The sequence below is a fragment of the Copadichromis virginalis genome, linkage group LG18 (genome assembly GCF_057382275.1).
Source record: "Copadichromis virginalis isolate Kocher_CV1m ecotype Utaka linkage group LG18, C_Virginalis_male_GT1.1, whole genome shotgun sequence".
NCBI classification, from domain to species: domain Eukaryota; kingdom Metazoa; phylum Chordata; class Actinopteri; order Cichliformes; family Cichlidae; genus Copadichromis; species Copadichromis virginalis.
This window is the reverse complement of record NC_140635.1, coordinates 24,359,903-24,378,251: the sequence shown is the minus strand read 5'-3', so window position 1 is coordinate 24,378,251 and position 18,349 is coordinate 24,359,903. Positions and strand designations below refer to the sequence as shown.

General features: G+C 39.0%; 1 protein-coding gene across 1 annotated transcript in view; it reads right to left on the bottom strand.

The window, feature by feature from the left end:
• clstn2a (calsyntenin 2a) overlaps nucleotides 1-18,349 on the bottom strand; it is a 158,948-nt gene that overhangs the window by 19,023 nt on the left and 121,576 nt on the right. The window contains exons 7-9 of the mRNA XM_085438434.1: nucleotides 16,741-16,926; nucleotides 15,818-16,075; nucleotides 13,937-14,058 (exon numbers count right to left, since the gene is read on the bottom strand). Coding sequence (XP_085294560.1) covers nucleotides 13,937-14,058; nucleotides 15,818-16,075; nucleotides 16,741-16,926 — 566 coding nt within the window. The remainder of the gene's footprint in view (nucleotides 1-13,936; nucleotides 14,059-15,817; nucleotides 16,076-16,740; nucleotides 16,927-18,349) is intronic.

The window sequence follows — 18,349 nt, the reverse complement described above, 5'->3', positions numbered from 1 at the left end:
CGGGCAAGTCACCCGTGTGTTATTAACAATGACAGTATTTTAGTTTCATCATCTCGCATTCAGGATTTGCACGGGTACTTGACTAGACAGGCAGAATGAATTGCCACTTTCATTTAGCCGCTGGTTGGCTGACTGCCTGCAGAGGTGAGTGCATGCCTCTACAATTATCAGCACTGTTTATGTGGGTGACTGTCTCCACTTATATGGCATTATACTGCATTTTCCTAGAGCTGTGACTATGTGGAGCTTATAAAAGCACAGTTTGGGACACCAGATGACTTACCCTCTGGGTGCAATGGCCACTGCCTCTTGGCTTCCATTGTGTCCTATCAAGGCTCTTTTCTATACTCTTGTCAATGATTACAGTTTGACTACAGATAGATTTAAAGGGGAAAAAACATGCTCAAATGATGTTGTTAGACTTGTTATTGAATTGATTGGTCGATACTGCTCAGACTACAAGCAGACAACAAACAGAAATCTGAAAATTTCTGGTGCAAAATCTTGCGTCTTGCCTACAGACTGTATATTTCTGTACAAATATCAATGCCACGTAGCAGATGCAAAGATGCAGTTTGTTTTAGTTTAAGAGCTAAGGATTATGAAAATGGCATTAGTTTGCAAATGGTTCTGAATGAGTAACAAAACTAGTAAACCTAAATCCTGTAACTGAAATCTATCCTGGTGACGCTATAGTAAATGATTCATCCTCGGGGAGAACAGATAGATATCTGCAATACATTTTATGCTGATCCATTCATTATTGAATTCATATTTCAGGTCAAAGTAGCAGACTGAACCACAGCACAGACATGAACAGAGTTAGCATGGCTACAAATCCCTTCGGCAACTCTCCATTTCCAGACAAACTATAAAAAAGTTTTGCTGTAAGGCTGAGTTATTGTGTTGTGTGTTGCTGTTGCTTTTCTCTGCTTTTGATTATAATAACTGATGGAGTGGTTTCCAAACAGAAATAAAGACGAATAACATCTATTTTTATATGCAAGTTTTCGAACGCATGCACAGTGACTGCATGCTTGAAAAATAAATATCATGCATAATGATAATGCATAATCAGACTGTATTTGAGAAATATCTCAGCACCAAAGCATGACAGAGAATGTAAAACTGAATCTGAAACCTGAACCTGAAAGCTAAAAAAATGACTAGAAATATTACAGAAAGATCACAGATCAACTTTCTCGACTAGCTTCAGTGCGAAAATTTATTTGCACATATACTCGACTACTTCATCCAAGAAAGATTAGCTTCAGAATCCAATCTCTCACTGACTTTGTTTATGCAGCTGACTGTCTAAACTGTCTAAAATAAATCGTGCTCACATATTTAAAAATGCACACACGCACATCATTAGCAGATACCATCAGCAATTCTCTGTTGCTGATGGTATCTGTTTGTATACGCATTGCTTGTCTGATGACATATTAGTTAGTGTGAGCTTGAAAGTACTTCTCCTCTGCATCAAAGTAACGAGACAATGAATGCTGAAACAGTTTAATGAGCTGGTCCTCGGGCAGGTTGCAGACCTGTTTAGGATGGATGCTATCATCACAGCATTCCCACAACAGAAAGAGAGAAAATAGGAGAGACAGAGGCTGAAGTGCAGAGACATAAACATCACGTCTGCACTAACATAGAAGTTCAAAATGCATTTACAGTTTTCTTAACTTTTGGGATTTCCTACCAGGCTAAATTGGGGCATTTTTGGAAAATATTTTTCAGGTCGGTTACCTGGCAGTTGTTATTTTTGCAAATTTTTCCTTTCCTACTACCAATAAAAATAAAAACTTAGGTTATATTTTTCACCCTGAATGAAAGAAACATAAGAAACAGGACATACAGAAGACACAGCGGACAGACAAACAGTCCAATGATTCAAAAATCACTTTAACAACCTCCACAGAACATCATTTTTTTGTCGTTTTCCTCCATGAAACCCTTTTGAATTCATGTGTTTGCAGAGGGAATGTGCAAGTAAAAGTGCTGATTGTGGCTTTTAGGTATGACACACTTTGAATATTTTAACCTCAAACCATATTTACATTATTGACACACTCACACAGGTGCTTTCACTATTTCTGTCAGGACTTCTTGTGCTTGCTCAGTTAGCTTGTTTTACATTTTTCAAACATAGAGAACATTTGGGCATGCCACTACTGGAAAAACACAAGGTCAATGTCTTCCATTTAACTGAGTTAGCTAAGGGTTTTTTAAATACTGGCTCACTGTCAAGGCTTACTGGGAACCTTGATGGCATAAAGCCATCATTAACAAAATTAGTTTCTCTTTTTTTCTGCTACTCCAAACCAATACCTGCTATGAATCAGTCTAACAGGAAGGAAATTTTAGTAAACAATTGTTTTATTGTTTAATTTCATCAGAAAGACCAGCACATTGTGTGCAAAAATAAAAGGCTTTGTTACAATGTGACTGTCATTTCCCAGCATTCAACGCTTCAGCTTTTTTAAATAATCGGATTAAAACCCCCCCACTTAGAGCGCTCAATCAATTAGACAGAAAAATCTGTGTGCTGCCTAAGATTATGTCCTTAATTGTTTTGCATAGATTCAAGGACTGTACAGACAGTATCCTCTTTCTAATCATTTCTCTATCACAGTATGGAGTAGGTCTCTTCTGACAAAGGTTCATCTTGGAGACTGTGGTGACTAAGCCTTACCTTACTCAGCCTGATTTCCTTTGTAGAGAATATTACCATGCAGCAGCAGCGGCAGTGTTTTATTGCTGAGGATAAAAAGCTGGAGATAAGCCAGTCTATCTTGTGGAGATCTGCCACGGTGTATTTACGAGAGGCTATTACATCCTACATACCAGCAGAGAAGAAGGAAGATCTTAAGAGCCACTTGGACCTAGAAAATATTGCACAGTCTCAATTCAACACGGACTCAATTGAGGTTTTTCACCCAGAAGATCCCTGGCAAAACAATTCGATGCTGCCAGCTCTGCGTTAGACCAGCTGCTAACGAGGAAAGCGGCGGCCTTGAATCTTTTATTTTTGGGCCAAACAGAGGTTATAGGTTGTGTGAACCTTTTCTGAGGAGGACACCAAAGCACAGTTTCACAGACAGCATTAGTGCTTTTTAGATCTGCTGACATCGACAGAATAATGAGGACATTGTGCTGGCTGCTGAGGAGCCCTTTAATAAGGTCAAGTTTATTTCGATATACTGGAGAGGTTTCAGATGTGGGGACTTCCTTACAATCTTATAAAATATATATGATGGCGTTTTCATCTGTTTCAAGTGAAAACTAACCTTTTGTCTGATCAGATTTATTAGTACTTTAGCTTGTGTGATGGACATGATAACTGTAGTACTGGGTAAAATAACGGTGGATGCTGGAAGTTGTGTTGTTGTCGTTCTCTTCAAACATTCACCAGATAATTTTAGGAAGTCTAGTTTTTCCCCAGAGCCCTCCTTTTCTCTACTTCTCATCCGGCCCGTTCTATGCCCTTTTGTCTGAACTATTTTTCCCCTCCCCTGTTTTCCCCACCTCCACCTCATCCATCCGTCATAACTTCCAGTTCCCTTCTCTTTCCCTTTTCATCTCTTTTGTTCCTTTTCGCACCCCTCTCCTCTGATCATCTCTTTTCTGACACAGATGCAGCACCGCACTTTTGATGCCAGCGTATTATGTGTCACCGTGGGAATGACAAGGATAGTGAAATAAATAAATAAATGGCACAAAGCAAAAGAAAGGAAGAAAGGAAACGAGCTTTGCTAACATGCGCAACGGCATGCGCATAAAAAAAACATGCAGTTTTCTGTGAAAGGGCAAATCTAGCAAACTTCTATGCAGAACACTCACTAAAAAAACTGTCCAATTAAAAGAATACAGAGTTGCCAAGTTTTCCACAAGTTATAAAGCAAAGTGTGCTTATCTAAAACTTCTAAACCATCAGTTTCTACTTTGAAAAGTTCTGCCAAACTATTTTTAAAAAGAAAAATATCTGATATCTAATAAAGATCTGATTTGTGTTAGTGCTACAACTAAAACAATCCAAAGAAAGAAAGATATGAGGCTCTAGATCAATGCAAAAACATGCCAGATGCTTAAAGTGAAAGGTCTGCTTTAAAATACCGTCTTTCAGCATAATGTTTGAAATCTGCCTGTCTTTATCTTTCCCCTATATCTCCAGGAGCTCTTACTTGATGAATGAAGCAATATGATACCTGTAAATAATTTAAATTCTACCTCATCGCTGATGTGAACAGACTTTTTTTATGAACTGAAGGCAGGAATTGGAGAAGGAGAAGAGAACAGACAAGCAATAGTTGGAGAGACGTGTGGAGTGACTGGAAGTGGTAAATAGAACGATGGAAGAAACAAGCTGTTAGTACATTATGTAGAGCACTCACCATGTATGCAAAGTGCTCAATAAAGAGCATTAAGAAGCCTTTTTCTCTCTCACACACACACACACACACACACATATATATACTCCTGCTATCCCTCACCCTCCGGCCTGAGCACACATAGAGCGCAAAGAAATTTACATTTAGAGAGATAAAGGGGGCACCTAAAGCAGACAAAGTCCAGCTGAGCTCTCAAATGAAGGCATTTGAAAAATAGAGGCTAGAAATGAAATAAACACTGAGTGGTTTTGCTCGAGGCAGTTCTTAACATTTCCTCAGTTGCTTACTGTCTTTTTCTGTTTTGCACTCTCAGAAAGGAACAAATGTACGTTTCAGTGCCAACTTGTGTTTGTCTATTCAAAAACATGAATAGTCCTTGCAGTAGATTAAATTGCAAAATGAAAGTGATCCATGGTAAATAAGAGAGAAAACATGACATGAACTGAAAGAAATTATGAAGTCTGATTTTTTTTTAACTAAGTGCTCTCATCTATCACAAAGCGTGGTTGCCTTTCTGTCTTGTCTTCTCACTCCAGATGCTTTTGCTTTAAAAATCTGCTCTAGCAAACAAAACTCACTCCAGCTTCACGTAGGAAAATAACACGTGGATATGCATAATTAGACGTAAAATTGAAACATTTATTAGTCTCTTGTGTGTGAGATGAAAAATTCTCACACTCTGCATAGGCGCTATCTATTACAAACAGAAGGGGAGGCAATGCACGCCACACCACAACCACCCACATCATCCAATTAATCTCTCGGGAAACAAATGGGGCCTTTTAATCCACACAGGGCAGAGAACAAGCCATGGCACGATAGGCATGGTGGAAACAGGCAGATAAGGCAGATAACTGTAGATGAGCAATTCTGCTCTAACTCCAGCATTCAGTCCTTATTATTGATCTCAGACATAAACAATAAATAGCAGGGGTTCTGCAGAAGTTGTGAGAGGAGTAATTGGTGAAATCGGAGAGCTGGTTTTGTGATTCACAACATGGGCGCTCTCACCATGCCCTGTCATATTTACTGTTATTTTGAATTGATGTGAAAAAGAAAAAGAAATCTTTTAATCCTATCAAAATCTCACAACTATGCTGAGAAAAATACTGGGTACTTGATTCCCCTCTAACCCTTCTGTATTACACTATATTTTGTGCTCTCCCTATAAAGCATTTGATTTTAATGGACACGCTCTTGACTTTGGGGAAATATAGAAAGGTGTAGGTGCACATTAAAGATCACACTCTTGGCTTGCAGGAAATTTAAAGAGAGTGTTTCTTGATTTGTATAGGACTTGGTAAGAACGACAGCTGGATTGACTCTCCAGACTCGGGAGAGTGAATAATGTTCAGAAAGGGTAGTGATTCATCCTTTAGTCCATTACCAACACTGAGAAGTTGAAAGGAAAAGCAGGCATCCTGGCGTGTGTGTGTGTGTTTGTGTGGATGGTTGTGTTCACATAAACTCATAAATAAGTCAGTGCCTGTAGATGCGTGCATAACGGTTTCTGTCCAATGTGACATTCCTTCAGAGTATTCGATCGACATGGAAAATGGAAGCTTCTCTCTCCCTCGCTCTTTGCCAGCTTGCTTTCATCGCACTCTACCCCTCCTCTCTTAGGCTCAGAATTGCAAAATCAATAGAGCTAAATGGAGTTGCTGCAGAAGCCATTGGGTGTCCTTTCTAAGTGCTGGAGGAACAAGGACAGTACGAAGCAGCTGTGACACTCCACAGTCACCCCTTCTTCTTCTTCCTCTTCTTACCACAGTCCTTTTTCCAACAGCCTCCACTACTCTTGTGCTCATTATTCACCTCAAGGCGCTCTGGCAGTTCCTGTTCTTAGTTTAGTCTGTTTTAAGCACTATAGGCACTCTGAGATACTAAATAATAAGTATTAATATGCACTATTAATATATAATACACTGTGTAACATTCAGCAGTGAATGTTAAAATTTCTTTCAGTAGTGCGAAAGAAAGGCATTTGGAAGTAGAGCTAATGCTGAGAGTACAGACTTAATTTCATTATTTGGTTTCAGTGTGATTCAGCCTACAAGTGCAATGCATTATCATTTGGTACAATCTATCTTTAGTAGTACTTTGTACTCCATGCAGTGAGCCGACAAGGACAATCTCTGGTTTGCTGAACCAGTTTATATGAAAGAAATGAAGCATACCTCATTATTTAATGTCCTCTGCTTACATGACATCTGAATCTAGGAGATGAACTTCATTGATCACTAAACAGTGATAGTCCCTTTGGCTTGTGAAGGATAACTAATAGGAAGATTAGTGGAATTATGATTTACGTTTGAGAAGCCACCATCATCCTGGTGGTCACTGGTCACTCAGTCAAACCTTCTTCTTCTGACTTTAGCAGTCACCAAAGCGGACCATCTGCCTGTTCCCCTCACCCACATCTTCATTGAAGTCCACTTCAATCACTGCTGTTTCCCTATTGGGAATGCTCTTTACCACTTCATCCAAATTACTCCAGAATTCCTCTCTCTTCTAATTGACGACTACTTACGGTGTTCACAACCTTCAACATCAGCCTTTCGGTTTCCAGCTTCAAACTCATGATCCTGTCTAACACTCTGTGCACTTCCAGAAAACTCTTAATACAACATTACTGCTACTCTATTACTTTTCCTATCCACAGTACTGTGCAAAAGTCCTGAGCCATTCTTCATTTCTTTATATTTTGCTGGAGCAAGAAATACTTGCAGTTTTTAAAGTGCTGAGCAAAAGTCCTCCAGGCTTTCTAAAGGCCGTTTTGTACACTAGCCACTTTTTCAACCATTTTCAGTCGAGTCCTTATACCTGACCATTTTCAGAGGAATGTTTTTTTTTGTTTTTTTTAGTTTAACCCACTTAATACGGGTCTATGAATCTAACTCAAGGTATAAACACACAATAGCAATTCTGGTCTTGACATTTCTGGTTCCAATCATCATCATTATGTACTGAAGGAGGCCGTGAGAGAGGTACAGCTGTGAGTGTCCTACAGCCATCTGTAAAACACAGTGGAGGCTCTGTCATGGTTTGGGGACTGCATACCATCTAGAAAGCATCTGATTGGGAACAGCTTTTTCAGCATGACAATGACCCCAAGCACCATGCAATACAAGCATACCTGGATAGAAAAACACACAGTGCAACACTATCAGTCAGGGATTGGCCTCCCCAGACCTCAGACCTCAACATTATTGAAGCAGTGTGGGATCATGTTGACAGAGAACAGAACAAAATGCAGAAACATCCAAAGAAGAGCTTTAAATGTCCTTCAAGAAGCCTGGAGAACTTTTCCAGAAGACTACTTAAAGAAATTAGAACAAAGGTCAGACAGTGTCTTTCCACTTTGTCTCCATTTGCTTTAGCGATACTTCCAGCTTGTTGTTAGTCTATGCCATTATGTTCAGTACAGTAAAAGTAGAATGTTATTTGCAACCAAGGAATCCGGTTATGATTGTTTCTGTGTTTTTATAAACTTGTGGAAGGAAGTAACATTCTGTGACCTTAGCTGGAAACAGCCTTCTCTGTCACTGCTGGGATGAAGTCCAGTTAAAGCTACTGATTACGTTTTAGTTTTGTGTCGTAGCCATAAGTTTTGTGTCTATGGCTACGTTCACACTGCAGGCGAAAGCGCACCAAATCCGATTTTTTTGACCCTATGCGACCCATATCCGATCATGGTCTGACAGTGTGAACGTCGCAAATCCGATATTTTCAAATCCGATCTGGGTCACTTTCGTATGTGGTGCTGAATCCGATACATATCCGATGTTTTAGAAAGCGACTGCTGTTTGAACGGTCATGTCGCATTAAATACGTCTTTTACGTCACCGACACAAGACAGACGCCAATTATACGCGCCAGAGAAGCGCCCGAGAAGACATCGCGAACGCTTCCTGGCCATCCGGTGTAGATGTCAGTGAAACTGTTGGGAAGACAACGTTGGAGAAACGTGAACATTTTATTTGTACTGTGTAATCTGCAGATTCTGACAGAAATCTGCAACTATCCTTTGAAGCACCGCTCCTCTCTAAAACAGCAATAATGATCATTATTAGGTTATTTACATTATTATGTAAATAACAAAATAACTTAAAGCAAAAATTGGGAAACGTAAAGTCCGAAGACTTTGTATTAACGGCCATCTGTCAAACAATACTGTTTGCTCTGGGTCTAAACAGAGTGCGTTGTGTGTGACGCCTTCTTTTGCACATGCGGGCCGCTTTGAGTGTTCACACAAGAGCGCGTTTGCTGTCGCATTTTATTTGTAGTGTGAACAAGCAGACAAAAAAATCGGATTTGATCAAAAAATCGGAATTGAGCATTAAGACCTGCAGTGTGAACGTAGCCTAAATGTCTCTCTGTCAAAAAGATTTTAGTGAAGATCAAAGTGAGCATGAAATTTAAAGCTAAGTGTGGTTTCACTAATGCCTGCAAAATAAAGGGCAGTGGAAGTAGCCCTCAAACCTTTTAACGCCCCAGTGCTGCAGCATGGCTACTGTTGTTACTTTGTTTCTCTCTCTCTCTTTGTGTGCGTGTGCGTGCGTGTGTATACATGGCTGTCTGGTAAACATAATATTTTGATGGGTTTGGTCTGAGAACTAATTGGCATGATGGTCCCTGGTTGCCATCTGATAAAAATCCAAATAGGGTTTTTTGTAGACGGTTGGCATCAGCCGTACTCACATATAAAATACTGTGTACTGCTTCAGGGCACAGATCAGATTTTAATATCTGTTCTTAAGTTTTAAAGAGGAGCATTTCTTTCTAAAATGACCATTTTGCACTTAGATTTAACAATAACACATCAGTTTCATGAATGTATTTCTATTTCTATCTCCTTAAACTTATGCTCTGGCGTTTGATAAAGAAACAAGACAAAAAAACTGCAGCAAATCACAGTCATAATCAGTTCACGATAATCACAGAGCACTTTTTTTTCTTTGCTCTGTTCATTTATGTACTCCTCTCATTAACCTCTGGTATTTCAGACCAGTTTCCATTTATATTTAATGAGAGTCTCAAATGAGAGTGATTTGTAGTGGTGAGCAGCACCATCACAAATTCTCTTTGACTGTACAGCATACTCCCTCCACAGTCTTTCACACGATCCAGCTAAAGGAGAAAATGGGATCCCCACTATCTGAACTATGAACTATATATATGTGTGTGTGTGTCTGTGTGCGTGTAATAGCAAAGACTGAGCAAGAGAGAGGTAATAGGAGAAAGATAACAGATGCAGAGAGAATGAGAAAAAGCAAAGCAGAAATAGAACCATGTCTTGAGGTTGTTTGCTTGGAAAACTTAGCAATCTGCTTGGGTGCCCTTCTCTTTGTCACATCCACCTCTGTGGGCCACAGGAGAAAATAACAGTGGACAGAGGAAAGCACTTTTCAATCTACCTTTGACCTAGAACAAACAGCTACCTGGCTGGAAGGTACACCTGAGAAAAACACATTTTGTTGTACCTGTGACCTGCAACAAACAACTGTTCTGCCTGGAAGGTACACACCACCACTAACAAAGATGACAACCAAAAGATACACTGATGTTTGTATGAATGCAGGGAATTACCGCATATGCCCTCACAATGAAAAAAAAGAAGAAGGAAAAAACCAAGAAAATGAATTTGCATATATTTTTCAGTGCAAACCTACAGATAAAATATAAACCATAAGCCAGGGTTGAGATGCACCATTGCACTGACAAAAAGACCAAATACAAATCTCTTATAATCTGCTTTGTGAGTGGAAACTTCTGAGAACTCTCCATAATTATGAGGCATTTTCTAATAATTTCAAAATATGGCTGATAAATGTGCCATCCCAAGAGTAAACAATTAGATTAGATATACAGCTAGCATTCATTTTTACAGTGGTGAGCTGGGTTATCATCAAAATTATTTAGACATGAGGGATTTTATGATCTTCTATACTGTGAGACTTCCTTTACTCAGTGGTTACATTTAAGCCCAAACATAATTTAAAAAAAAACGCAAACACCATGCAGACACAATAAAGAGACTCAAACTGACTCAAAATTGTGGCAGAGGGCGAAAACAACCCTTCTGATAAAATAATCAGATGAAAAATTGAACCATGTGAATGATTTAACAACATTACTTTCTGGCTGCTTTCTTTCTGCACATATATTTGGGTGATTAAACTTCTGCCCTTTTCACAAAACACAAACTTTGCAGCTAAACTTGGTGGAAGCCTTGATTTTAATACAAACGCTTAAGAAATAAGAGCAACGTGATAACAACAACAACGGCACCAAACAGACAATCGTTCGCTGAGTTGATTAAGCGCGAGTTAAAGAGGAAAGACAGCCTTTAAGGAAGGGAAATGAGTCACATATTCATGAGCTCGGCGAATGTCACGCTGTTTCAGTAACAGACAATATGTAAATGCAAACACAATCTCCCAAAAAAGTTGAGCTGCTGTTTAAAATGTAAATAAAATCAGAAATAATTTGAAAATTGAATGAAGCCATATTTTATTCATGATAGAACATAGAAAACATATCAAATATTTAAATGGAGACATTTTGCTATTTCATGAAAATATTAGCTCATTTTCAATTTGATGGGAGCAACACGTCGCAGAAAATTGGGGCAACAAAAGGGTCGAAAAGTAAGTGGTGGAAAAAAGACACATGATTGTTTAAGAAGTAAAGATGGACAGAGGTTCACCAATCTCCAAAAAAACTGCAAATCGTGGAACGATTTCAGAATAGCGTTCCAGAAATCGCTGTCACATTTTCACGCAGGTTAAAGCTCTGTCATGAAAAGAGGCTGTATGTGATCAAGAAACACCTCCGTTCATTTAAAATTAAATTTGAATCTTTATAGAAAACATGGGCGCCACATCAGGAGGAGCCGGACCATCCTGTCTTCCTTCTCTCACCCCAACCGGTCGCAGCAGATGGCCCCGCCCCTCCCTGAGCCTGATTCTGCCGGAGGTTTCTTCCTGTTAAAAGGGAGTTTTTCCTTCCCACTGTCGCCAAAGTGCTTGCTCATAAGGGGTCATTTGATTGTTGGGTTTTTCTCTGTATGTATTATTGTAGGGCCTATCTTACAATATAAAGCGCCTTGAGGCGACTTTTGTCTTTTGTTGTGATTTGGCGCTATATATATATATATATATATATATATATATATATATATATATATATATAAAATTGAATGGAATTGAATTGCTTCTCATCAGCGCTCACTTCAAAAGCCTGCATCTCTGATTTTATGGGGTACATTACTGCCTATGGAATGGGCAGGTTGCGCATTTGGAAAGGCACAATCAGTGCTGAAAGTTATATACAGGCACTAAAGTAGCCTATCGAGGCCTTTCCTTCAGAGCAGGTCTTGCAAATTTCAGCAAGACAATGTTAAACCGCATACTGCACCTGTTACAAAAGCATGGCTTTGAGTCTGGGCAGGGCCGCCTGCAGATCTTTCACCGACTGAAAACCTTTTGCACATTGTGAATAAAAATATGACAAAGAAGAGCCAGGACTGTTGAGCAGGTACAATCCCATACGAGACAAGAATGGGGCAACATTACTCTCCCAAAAGTCCTGCTGCTGGTCACCTCAGTTCCCTAATGTTTACAAACTATTGTTACAAGAAGAGGGGATGCTACACAGTGCTAAGCATTGCCTTGTCCCAACTTTTTTTAGACATTTTTTTAGAGCCATCAAATTCATAATCAACTATTTTTCTTAAAATTGAACACTTTCTTAGTTTCAATATTATGTTTATGAAAAAATAATTATTGCATTCCCAAGTATGCCATTGGTTTTTTGGAATTGGAGTTGACTCTAAATTTTCAATCAAAATAAAAAAAATGTACATTTTACTATAGAGACTAAAACGTGCTATTGGTGTTCAAGGAATTGCAATTCCCTTGTTTGAATCGTGCCTATTTAGCAGATCCATTTTTTTCTACGTAAATGGTTAGTCTTCTTCTTAACCATGGAATTCCACAAGGTTAAGTGCTGAGACCAATACTTTTTACATTATAAATGCTAGCCTATGTCCTTTAAGATGCACATTAAACAAATATGTTGGGGTGTTTTTATTCATCTGTGCAATATCCTAAAGTGATGCTGAAGATCTAATTCTGGCATTCATTCTACGCTGAATTATTGCAATTCATTACTATCGGGCTATTCTAAAGTTCCCTAAAAAGGCTTCCAGTTAATCCAAAACACTCCAGTGAGAATACAAACAGAAAGATATAGAAGAATGTATTTCACCCATATTGACTTCTTTTCACTGGCTCCCTGTTCAATCCAGAATTTAATTTAAAATCCTTCTCATCACATAAAAGGTCTTAAATAATCAGGCTCCATCCAATCTTAAAGACCATATTAGTCTAATAGGGTCCTTTCTCTCATACTCCAGGCAACTTGTGGCTGCTAAAGTTTCTAAAAGTAGAATGGGAGGCCTTGAATGCAACTCTTGCCAAGGCCCTGTCAGCCTGGAAACAGCTCCCAGTTTGGGGGGGAGGCTCCCAGTAGACAGCCGCTCCATTTTTAAGATTACACTTTTTAAGACCACACGTTTTTGATAAAGTTTATAGTTAGGGCTAGATTCTCTGACCCTGAAGCATCACTTAGTTATGCTGCTAAAGGCTGAGACTGCTGAGGTGCTGTGTTAAGCTGAGCACTTCTTTTTACTCATCTCTTTTCACTCTCTAGGTGTTTACATACCGCTGTTACATATCATTAAATTTGCCATCAGTCTGTGTTTTGTTCTCATCTTGTTTAACCTTTACCTTAAAGTTTAAAGCACCATGAGGCAGATGTTGTGATTTGGTGCTCTGTAAATAAAACTGAATTGAATGCAACTCTCACCAACGCCTGTTTCAAGAGCTGCGGGGAGTAGCTTCCTTTTATCCAGATGATTCTCATTTAAGTGTCCCTGTCACTGATGTACCTGACCTTTAAACATCAGTTTGACAGCCTGCATTGTTCTAAACAGACAGGGTTAAAAACAGAAGTCGCTTTGAAGACTAAAACTTTTTACCTCCCAGCAGTGCATTTTATTTAATGCAATAGTTACTGCCTGCAACATTCAGTGAGATTAAAAAAAACCTCTCTTATTTGCATTCTTCTTGTAGACGCAACACTATACTGCATGATGCAACTTTTTACCTCTTAAAGGTTCCCTGCAGGACTGAAACACATACCTTCAGTGCAAATTAGTTCAACAACTCTCCAGAGGCATGACAGGTAGTAGAGATCTGCTGCTGGGTGAGCTATTACCCATAACTAAACAGACTTTCCTCTTTTGGTCTGTACTTCTGTGTGAGTCTAAGTACGTGTGTAGGATAGTGGTGTCTTTTACTCTATTATATCATGCACCAAGCAGACAAAAGCCATGAAAGGCCTTCATAATTAAAATGAAAAGCCTCTCCCTTCCCTATAGAATGAATAAAAGCCCTTTATCTGCTCTACAGAATCACCCTGAATCTATATGCAGATATAAATAGGACACATACTCACACACAAATATGTACTCATACCTGCTCCAGTTTCCAGTGGAACTCAGCAGGTCTGAAAGTGTCAAGCTGAGTGAAATCTCTTCTGAGCAGAAACACCAGGCGGCAGTTGTGAACATACAGAGAATAATGGTGGCGGTTCATCTCTACAATGGGAAGACCAAGAAGAGGCATGGTCATACAAAAACATGCACACATTTGAATATAGTGCAGTTTTAAATTACACAATGTTCTAATCAGCAGGTTTATTTCAAGGAAAATTGACGTTGCTCATGTTCATGTCAGTAATTTTGTTTTTTCCTTCAGTTCAGAAATTGGCATAGAGTACAGCTTTTTACTTTCACATCAAATGGGTTTTCCACATCAGTCAACTAAACAAAGGCAGTTTAGTGAGTGTGGTCTGAGCCGCTTGCATATCTGCATTTTCATTCTTATGGACACATACCCGCACTGAGGAGCTGGTACTTAACTTAATAGATTTTGGTGTTTTTAATGGAAGAACCAATTTTAGTCTTTCACTGGTGTGAAAACCAATATTTATTTAGCATATAATCATATAATAAAGATATTTATCACAAGTTTTTTAAGCAGTGCTAATGCTCCAGTCACACTATGGAAAAGAAGTGGTTGTAGACTGCAGGATGACCAAATTACCGTGACTGTGTGACTTAACTTCCAATCCAATTGCCTTTAAAATGCATACTTCAAAGACAGAGATCATAATGGAATTTTTAAGTTAGATGAAAATTATTTGCAAACATTTGCCAATCTGTCTGAGACTGCGATTGTTTGGCTGCAACTTCCCTCCCACAAGGCGACCTGTGCAATTGGCTTGTGAGTGAAAGCAGTGAGTGTTGCATGCCGAACTGGTCACGGCAGCTATTTACAAACAATGTAAAAAAATTAATAAATCAACGTAATCACCAGCCAACCACCAATTTTCCTTGTTGCAAAGAGGTTACCTTCCCATTTTTACTCTAGTGTGATTAAGTCACAAGACGTGTAAAAGGGACGATTGCTTCTAATTCTAATACAGTTTTCTGCCAGAAGTCAGAATTAGCTAATTTCATTTATAGTGTGTTTTTCTGTTTTTTTCTGTTTTTCTATTACTCTTCAACTCTTCAATATAAAAATAGGAACATTTGTTAAAAAAAAAATCAATTGAATATGATAGACTTCAGTGCGATCATGCATTTAGGAACATATTATATACTCTTCATACATGAGTTATTACTATAATGGCATGAAAATGAATGTGATTGTGATATGGCTCATCACCGGTCCTGCATATCATCTGGCACACCCAGAGGAGTGATGGGATTCAAAACATGGGCATTTTATTTCACAGCTGGGCTGCACATTGAAACTGTTGGTACTTTTCACATCCTTAAGCAAAAAGATTACAAATAAAAAGTGGTTTAAAAGATGCTGGTGGTCTACAATAAACTGCTCTTCAGTTTTGCATTACAAGATCAGGCTACTAATTTCGTAAGCTAATAAGCCATCTGTGAGACCATTGTGAGCGCGTGCAATGTGCAGATGGCTTGTTTAATTACACAGTGCAGGCAGCTCAGTTCAGAGATGCAGTGGGGAAAAAGTTTTAAAGAGCATTTGCCACTGTGGGCTTTGGTCTCAGCTTAATTACCCGGTTGTTTTGAAATGTTTTTGGGGTTTTTTTATTATTGATTTGCGATAGGGCTCATGCTTATGGTATGTTTTGCAATGTAGGACAAAGCACAAAATGTTTAAGTGTCACTGAAAGGTCAGTGGTTTCCAGTAGTGCTGCAGGAGGAACATACTGGTCTTCAAATGTCAGCAAACTGAATCTAATGAAAAGATTAATTTGCCATTTAGTTTTGTGTAGTCTGGATCTTATAAGTGAGCACAGTGAAATGATTTCCTCACCGGTCTTGTCAGAGCTGCACAGTAAGGTTTCCTTCTCGGCTCTGAGTCCTGGACTGGGCCCGTGCTTCATCCATGTGGCTATGGTGAACTGGTCTGTCAGGTTTTGTGGCACCACGTGATCTGGGACATTTGCAGCCTGACGCCCATCAAATCTGTAGATAAGGTCGCTGTCTCTGCCGCTGTCCATCAGCAGAGCAGCTGTCCAGTTTGTGGAAGGACTGGGGGCAGGAAGGAGGTCAGTGCTGCCTGATGCTGCACCTGGAAGTCACAAAGCCATGATTAATAAATCCATCTATCCTAATGTAGCATGCAGTCTACTTATATAGTCAACATTCATCCTGCAACAAAGACACAGCATAATTAGAAACTTCAATGCAATTCGGTAAAGCTGCCATCTGTATGTGTTTTTCTTTCAATTTAATTTAATTTTGTGCTTGGTTGAAATGATCTGATGGACTGTTTTTAATTGAGTTTTGCTTCTTTGTTGGGAGTGGGTGTTCAAAAAGCACAAAATGTTTAATGCACAAAACCTTTACAAGCTTATTTTTTCTCCGGTAAAAAAGTAATCCAATTACCTGTTCCCCCTTTCTGGCAATAATTACAAATGAATAAAGTTACCTATCAGATTTGAAGGCACAGTTTCACAGCGTTTTCACATTTACTGTATAAACTTGCCTCAAGCTATTAATGGGATGTAATGTCACTCCGGAATAGTAAAATGGCATACAGGCATTTGGCTTATTAAAATGCATCGAGAGTTCAGATGTCAAGAAGTTTTTCATTCTTCGAATTAAAGTTTTCCATGTCTCTCATTATTATCAGAGTCCATTTAAAATGGCACCACCCTATTTCAACAGGGCATCAACATTCCTCACTTCCATTTAGATTAATTTACCCTCCACCCACACTCCTTTTTTCCTCACCACAGAGTTTTTGCAGAGACTTTTCAGAATATGTTTCGCGGTCGCAGCCCTTTCCAATGTGATTTGTCTGCAGCTCTACCATTGCTTTCACGCCAGACAAGGGACCTCCACACGTTTCCAAGTGCATCTTGGGAAACAGCTGCTTGCTCCCAGTCCCAGGCTCATAGTCCACCCGTTTGTTCCAACCTGAAAGGACAAAATCACTGCAACAGTTTGTAAACCTTAGGGAGTTTATTTAGTCATATCAGTGGTCTTTTGCTGTGAACCTGAAGGTATTCAGTTGCTCTTTGGAGTTATCTGAATGATCTTTTCACCCCATATTACATAAGAAGGAAATTAGCCATCATGACACAAGTTGTAATGAGCTTGATATTAAATCACATCTTAGAAACAGGATGGGAAGGGTCATCCAACAAGGTGTTTACTTATATTTACTGAATCATGGTGGTGAAAGAGATTCATAACTTTGATTTTTCCTTATAGAAATCTCTGTGTTGGTGGTGGAAACCTGGTATCTCTTGCTAAACCCACACAATATGATATCAAGTCTCCTGAGAAAAATCACACAGAGAGAAACAGACTGTGATAAGGTAGGCAAAGAGAAGTGAGAGGTGAGGTGAAGCTTGTATTAATGCCAGGGAGACTTCTTCAAAAGAGCAGCTGCAGAGGCACAGCCGACCTTTACACACAGATGATAAATAAGGTTATGTGTACAGAGGACTTGGCCTGAATGCATCACTGCATTATGTTTTATTCATAAGCTACTATGGATTAATGGTTTTACATTAAGCTAAACGTGGGTTAATGGTCGTGCAGTATGGGCTCTTTTATGAGCCAAATTACAAAGAATAATGCAACTTTGATGAGGATGTTAGCAGCACATGAGATCAAGCGCGATTCGACATGATAACACTTTGATACCATCTGCAGCTAAAAAATAATTCTCTATTTTTCTCTGTGAGCAACAAGAAGAGTCCTCCAGCTCTGGGAGACATTTTCCCTGTCAGTAGTTTCATGTTGAGCAATGCTGGATGTTTTGGTATAAAAATAGACACGACTCCTGTATTCTTAAATTAGTTTTTTCTTTAGTCCTGTTGTGTTAATGCCTATGACATGGAGATGACCTTTAGAAATAATTAGTGTTTCTATTATATTTATCTTGTGTGATGTTGCGCTCAGTATTACACATCCCTCAATAAATTACCCCACAGCCAAAATCACTTGAAATCACACTATTTTTTAGTATTTTTGTGTGATCCCTTTGGACTAATATGATTTATTTAATGCCAACTTATGTCAAAGTGATTGTCGTCGCCTGAAGGTGTTGTGTTGTTTTTGGGTTTTACATTCTTAGGAAATATATATGCATTTGTGTTTCTGTCTCAGTTTTACTGTTATTCTAGTGTTTGAAGTTTTTTATACTTAGTTTAGGCTTTGAAGACCTGTATGCTGAGTACATTAGTGCAGTATAATTTGCCTTCTGGCTCCTGTTCCAGTTTTAAGTGTTTGACTTGTATCAGGCCTTGGGTCCTACACTGTGTTTGTTATTTCAGTCTTTTCTGTATACATTGCCCCCTCTGATTCATTTCTATGTCATATGCCTTTGTCC